This window comes from Lampris incognitus, chromosome 8, assembly GCF_029633865.1.
Source record: "Lampris incognitus isolate fLamInc1 chromosome 8, fLamInc1.hap2, whole genome shotgun sequence".
Classification (NCBI taxonomy): domain Eukaryota; kingdom Metazoa; phylum Chordata; class Actinopteri; order Lampriformes; family Lampridae; genus Lampris; species Lampris incognitus.
In genome coordinates, this window is record NC_079218.1 from 23,709,253 (window position 1) to 23,716,445 (window position 7,193).

The 7,193-nt window shown below is 45.6% G+C and overlaps 1 protein-coding gene across 1 annotated transcript in view; it reads right to left on the reverse strand.

The window, feature by feature from the left end:
* trim37 (tripartite motif containing 37) overlaps positions 1–2,695 on the reverse strand; it is a 32,065-nt gene extending 29,370 nt beyond the window's left edge. Inside the window, exons 1-2 of the mRNA XM_056284823.1 lie at positions 2,612–2,695; positions 2,112–2,190 (exon numbers count right to left, since the gene is read on the reverse strand). Coding sequence (XP_056140798.1) covers positions 2,112–2,132 — 21 coding nt within the window. The 5' untranslated portion in view covers positions 2,133–2,190; positions 2,612–2,695. The remainder of the gene's footprint in view (positions 1–2,111; positions 2,191–2,611) is intronic.
* Positions 2,696–7,193: the final 4,498 nt, after the last annotated feature.

Consider the following 7,193-nt stretch of genomic DNA (forward strand, 5'->3'; position numbering starts at 1 on the left):
TACTTATCAATCAAGAGAAACAAAAGACTTTAAAAAAAAGTAGATACTGGTTGGGCTGAGGAGGGAACTGTAGGATGTGAAGAAGGAAGTGTGATGAGAAAAATATATTTTCAAGCAGTGTCTGCGCATTGAGTGTCCACATATGCAACATTTATATTGGATTTCTTGTCCTTGGCACCACTGTCTTAAATTCCACTGGTGACAACCGAAGGGAACATGGGCAATGGCACAAAGATTAAATGAACAAGGGATCAATCAATCAAGTTGCATTTTATATAGCGCTTTTCTAGCTGCAACAGTCACTCAAAGCGCTTTACAATTAATATATGACAAGGTATGACTCACATGTGTATAGTCTTCTAAAAATTGAAGACTGGGGAGCGTAATATCGTTGCTCAAAATGTTATCAGTGAGCTCAAACTAGACTTCGCATTTTGACAGATATATATTTTGATGTTATAAAAAAACTCAAAAGGAATTAAGTCTTTATGCATGCTCAATAATCCAGGTTAAAAAAAATCAAAGAGGGTTGAATCAGTTCATCTGACACGACGTTTATTGACAGATACGTTTCATCACCCATCTAAGTGACCTCTTCAGTCTAAACTGACTGCAGGTATCCCCACCTTAATGAACAACACAGCTGCATAAAGACCGAAACCAACGACCACTTTCATATGCAAGTATGGACATGACCATTAACTCCTAAATCCTCTGTGAATAGTGCACATGGCAATCTTATCCAGAAAGGGCCAGTGTGGGTGAAGGTTTTTGTTCCAGGCAAACAATTACACACCTGTGTCTCCTAATCAAGTTCCTCAGCAAAGAAGCTACTGCTTGATTAGTGGGATCAGGTGTGTAACTGCTTGGTTGGAACAAAAACCTGCACCCACACTGGCCCTTTCTGGATAAGACTGCCCACCCTTGCATCTAGTTAATGGTCACGCCTACATTTGCATATTAAACTGGTCATATTTGGTCTAAGAACTGTCCTCCCAGTTTTAAATCTTTGAATTTTGCTGAAATGAGTGCTGCTGGACGAATTCAATAAATTCCAAGACATAGGCCTTGAATAATCAGAAATAAAAACAAGAGTTGTCATTTACACACAAATGGCTGTTGTTGGGACATTCTCTGCTAAATACAGAGAACGCCTGATAAACACTTTGGCTGCTTTTCGTGTGTTGACTCCATCAATAACCTATTCTACAACAAAATGCACCACTGAGTGTATTTAAAATAGCCTAAATCAAGACATCTTTTGTCCCCAAAAGGACTAATGCTAAATTGCCGTGACAAGTTAGCGCGACATATTGACATGATGGGAAAACCTACATCACTCACAAAGGTGAAAATAATTTCAGAAAAAGATAAATGAGAATTTTCACCCTTCGCTTCATAGGGCTGTGTACTGGCAAGATTTTGGCAATACAATTTGTATCACAATACAAGTGTATTATGATACTACAAACACTGCAAAATATATCGCAAAATTTTGTCAAAATTTTTGAAAAATGTCAAAGAAAACTCCCCAATATGCATAAAGTCAGTAATTAGAGCCACAGCTGATGTGGCACTAGTAATGCCTACTACCTAATGGTTGGGTGTAAACACAATGAAGTTGTGCTGCTGCCAATTGTCTTTGAGTGTAATCTCAAGAATCAATGATGTTATCAAAAATTGATACAATATTGTGAAAGGTAGTACCGCAATACTCAACAGTATCAATATTTTCTTACACCCCTGCTGCCAAAGGTACAATTCGAACTACTTATTACAGTAAAAGGGTGTTGGAAAGAAATACACTCCATTTATATTCATTTATTTTGACCAACTCACGTGAAAAGCTCCCTAAAAGGGCCAGTAATGTATAAAACTAATCTATATCTATTAAACTCTGTCAATACACATACGGCATGTACAAAGCAAAGACGAGGTTCCCTCATCCATCTAGTGACCTTGTGATGAAACTGGGAGGACTTTCTCAATACTGGAGGCATTTTGCAGCCCTCAGAGTCAATGACTTGCCCCTGACATTGTTCTGATACTGTAGCACTGAGATAGATGACAAGGTAAATTGAGAGCTGGACAATGACCGTTATTTTACTTACCTCAACACTTTGTTCATCCATTTCAGCCAGTTTGGCTCCCTTTAAACAGGTTGAAATTAAAGCGGGTTCAACACGGGTGCTGAAAAGAAAAGAAAAGTAAATTACAAGTAGTAGTATTTGTCACACTTTCAAAGGCCTGTTATAACCTATCTGTGAGGCATCGAAAGACGAGGGGGGAAAAACACTGGCACTTTCGATGAGCCTGGCTTTATCGCCTTTATGATACCGCTGAGCCAAACACCTTTTTCTCGGCGCCTTGATACCTGACGGCCCAGCATCATCAGAGGTGTAGTGACAGCTATAAACAGGCATGATGTGCAATAAGTTTCATCAAATTAAAACGTAAAAGCTCGTTTCCGTCAGCGTCACTCAGCAACTATACTTGTTACCGAGGGTAACCACACCAAAACAAAGGTTTGTTTGGCGTTGGGTATGTTATTCAAAGTTAGCTAAATAAAGCTCGCTAATCATTTTAGCTGGGATAATGCTAGCGAATTTACCTTCCCGAGTCAGCTGCTCCAGTCTTTGGTGCCAACGTACCAACCGACTGATGAATAATCAGAACCTCAGCGAAAACCTCGCATTGTTATAACTATAAATACAAAGAACTGACTGTTCTGCCATACCTGGGCTGTATAAGCGGTGCCACAAGAAGCATACACAAGTAGCACCAGCAATGCTAAGCTAAAAGTAGACGGTTAATAATATCACTTCCGGGCTGCCGATGCCTCTTTCAAAATAAGGGAAAGCAAAGCTCGTTTACTTGAATAAGATTCGCCACTGACTACCTCCGCTACTGTTCCTTCTTTGTCGAGCAGGGCGCCCCCCGCCACTAGTAAGTGTAAACAGCACCTAAAAGGAGTGGGCGCGACACGGCCACTTGGCTAAAAAGGTACTTTATGTGACTCTTCAACCGTGAAATTTCTTTTGTTTTTCAGGTTCTGGAAGGTGCTATAGCAAACTACTCCCAGTCTTCATTAAAGAGGTAATAAACATTGTAACGTGTTTTTTGAGCTGTAAATTGAATGATATGACTGTACGGCGATGAGACACATCAATGTTGGTGTTAATATTGACATTTATTACCACATTTATAAAAAAAAATCGGCATTTCATGGATTGAAAATGGCTCAACACAACCCACCCACTGGGGATGCACAAGCCGGTGGATTGTGCCGGTCCCAAGTCCGGATAAATGGGGAGGGTTGTGTCAGGAAGGGCATCCGGCGTAAAACCTTTGCCAAATCAAATATCTCTACTATTACTTTCGGCTGCTCCCGTTAGGGGTCGCCACAGCGGATAATTTGTTTCCTTCTCTTCCTGTCCTCTGCATCTTCCTCTTGTAACGCCAGCCACCTGCATGTCCTCCCTCACCACATCAATAAACCTCCTCTTTGGCCTTCTTCTTTTCCTCTCCCCTGGCAGCTCCATATTCAGCATCCCAATATACCCAGCATCTCTTGACGCAAAACCTTCAGGTGTCTGTTAGAAAGATGAAGAGGAATTTCACCTTTCAGCACGACAAGGACCCAAAGCATTACATCCCAAATCAACAAAGGAATGGCTTCACCAAAAGAAGATCAATGTTTTGGAGTGGCCCAGCCAGAGCCCACACCTGAATCCAGTAGAAAATCTGTGGGGTGACCTGAAGAGGGCTGTGCACATGAGATGCTCTCAATCTGACTGATCTCTAACGTTTTTGGAAGGAAGAGTGGGAAAATTTTACCCAGTCAAGATGTGCCAAGCTGATAGACTCTTACCCAAAAAGACTTGAGTGCTGTCGCAAAATCAAAAAGTGCTTCAACAACGTTTAGGGGTGTGCACTCTTATGCAACCAGGTTATTGTAAGTTTTTTTTATTTTAATTTCCCCCCCTAAAAGGTTTGTTTGTTTTTCACTTGAATTTTATGGGTTGCAATTTCACATTAAAAGTGGAAAAAAATTCTGACATAATTTACCTTGGTTTAGTGTTTTTACATCACAAAAACCTGCCATTTTAACAGGGATGTGTAGACTTTTTATGTCCACTGTATATTCATCGTGATTTTGATACTGCTCCCACAATTAAATTGATCATAGCCAGGTGCAATAAGTGTGCTGCTAACTCTCAAACAAGCCCCGCAGCTGAGGCGAGGATGAACAGGACGTCACTCAATGGTCGAAAATTTTCTTTATTTTTAACCAACAGGTTACGAACCTTGAAAAAGAAAACACACAAAATACAAACATACATCATTCAAGTACCCTCAACTCAAAGCTAACACACAATACAACTCACTCACTCCCGCAATCACTCACCAGTCCGTCCTCGTCCCGTCATACTAAAGAGTCCCCGCTCCGAAGCTGCACCAACCTTCCCGACGTGACCCCCAGAACGCAAACCAGCCAATCACAACAGCTCCCCAACTGAGACCCCGGATGCACGCATCTCTCGCCAATAGAACCTCGCAATAAAAGTCCTCATCAAGCACACAGAAATCACATACAATCGGAACTGGAATAAATCTCATTATTATTATCAATGCTCAGATTCACCTATGTAACTAACAATTCAAACAATGCCACAATTCAACTACATGTAAACGAAATAACTTTCACAAGTTTGTACCCAAACCAAACAAAAATCTCTGACTAAACACAACTCAAATCCAACCACCCCACAGAAAGCAACACACCTCCCACTTGGTCTACTGGACTCTAGACCTAAGGAGACCACACTAATAATCACCGCTTTCTCTTTGGTGGTGTTTCTTCGGTTAACTCTTTAATTTCTTCTTTAAGTCTTTAACGACCCCGGAGCCAGGTCCCCCCGAAGAGGCACGGCCAGCATCACAGGGTCGCTCGCTGCCAGCAGGGTGCTTATCCATGCTCCATACGGAACCAGTGGCACTCCTGTCTCTCCTGTGGTCTGGACCCTTCCATAGCACAACAGTAGTCCTGACATCTCTTCTCTGACGACTACAAGCCTGTTCAATGTAGACTCAGGGAAAGCTACCCCCTCTTGGGCTGCCAAGCATAGGTCCCAAAAGGCAGCTCTGACCTCCCCCACATCGATAACTGGCTTGCCCACCTTCCCTCTCGAGTGCTTAGCCTCCCACTCTGCTCTCTCCATGGCTCTCCCGCGAATCATCCGTCTCTTAACAGCTCGGCGAACCCAACCGATCACCCCACAGAGCTTGGCCAAGCTACTGAACTTTTCAGGCTCAACCAGATCAACGATAGCCACGCCCCAGAGCCTCTCCTTGTTTTCAATCTCAGCGGAGGTCGACTCTTCCTCCTTCACCGTGTGCACAGGAGCCTCGTCAGTCCCATCCAGACGCCCCTGGACAGGATTTGCCGTCTTCTTCCACTGGGCTCTAGTGAAAGCCACTGTGAATGCCCTCCGCTGGATCTTACGCACAGCCTCTCTGGTGCTGGCCGCCACCTCCGCCGCAGACTTCATGGGACACTCTTCTACCGGCCTCACTTGGAACTCAGGACCCTTTTGCCAAATGGAGCCCTCACCCAGGTCTTCTAGAGGACCTCCTCGGGTGATGAGGTCGGCGACGTTCAGATCTCCTGAGATCCACCACCAGTCAGCTACTGGCCCAGCCTTCTGAAACTCCCCGACCCTGTTCGCGAATAACGTCTGATACCCGTAACTCTCCCTCTGGATAGCTCCCAGGATAGTCTGGCTGTCTACGAAATGGAACCATCTCTCCACCTCAAGTCGACCCTGCCTCTCCCAGAACCCTCTCAGCCTGGCAGCGAAGACAGCGCCACAAAACTCTGCTTTGACCCCGTCGCCCTTCTGGTCAAGGGGCGCCAGCTTGGCCTTTGACTCAACAAGGCGGATGTCCGCCTCTGTAGACGTCTCCCACCTCAGGTACAGAACAGCTCCGAAGGCGTCATCACTCCCATCTGAAAACGTGATGCCCCACGGCCTCCCCCTCCATCCAGGAAGAGTAAGGCTCCTTTCGAAACTGATTTGACGAAGCCGCACATACTCTTCAAAAAGCTTGATGGCATCTGCCCAGAGGTCTGTCAGAAGGGGACTGTCCCACGTGTCTTTCTTGGAGTCTCCTCCCCCAGTCTCCTGGAAGGCTCTCCTTACCAAGATGGCCCCTCTCGCTTTGGCCGGGGTAGCTACACCAACAGGGTCGTAGAGCCCTGCTACCTGGCTTAGGAGCTCCCGTCTGGTCTGAGGGTTTAGCGTTTTCTCCTTGATCTCCTTCTCTGAGAGGTCGACCCCCGTCCTCATCTTCTGCTTTCTTTTGGAGAAGTTGATTGAAACCATCAGGAAGAGTCTGTCGCTGTCCACATAGTATCCAACACCAAGAGCCTTGTTGTCTTCCTGCCCTAGCTGGTTGGGCAACACCAGGGTTCCGGACTCTGGACTTGGGCTTTTAACAGCTTGCCCAACCTGACTACCCTCGCACCTCCCACTTTGACCGGACCGAACCCACGGTTTGAGCGAGAAGCCTCCGGCCCAGAGTATCTCCTCCACTCCTCTGGTGATCTTGTCCAGCTTCCCTGGGTCATTGTGGGACGTGAAGATGTCGTCCACATAGCTTTCCTCTTCAAGCACTCTTCTCTCATCACTCATGTGAGAGAACCTGGGCAGTCTCGCGGTTTCCCTCATGGCCAACTGCGCTATGCATCCCGCTGGCCTGTCTCCAATATTGACCCGAGTAATAGCGAAGTCTCTGATCTCTTCCTCGAGTGAGTCCCTCCCGAGGAACTGATGAAGGTGAACCTCTCTTTCGTTCAGCCACACAGAATTGTACATCTTCTTGATGTCTCCTATGGCCGCATGCTCTCCTGCTCTGAACCTGAGCAGAACCGCCCGGATTGGGTTTAGCACATCCGGACCCTTCAGCAGGATGTTGTTCATGCTCGTCCCTTTGAACTCTTGGCTACTGTTCCAGACGAGCCGCACTGGCGTGGTGACAGAGTGAGGGTTCGGTGCGATTAGGTGACTTACGTACCAAACTGGCCCTCTCCAACTGTTGATTGTGTCCTTCTTTAACTCGATGGCTGCTCCTCTTTCCACCATCTCGTGTACTTGGGCTGCGTAAGCAGCTCTCCACAATGGGTCCTTCAT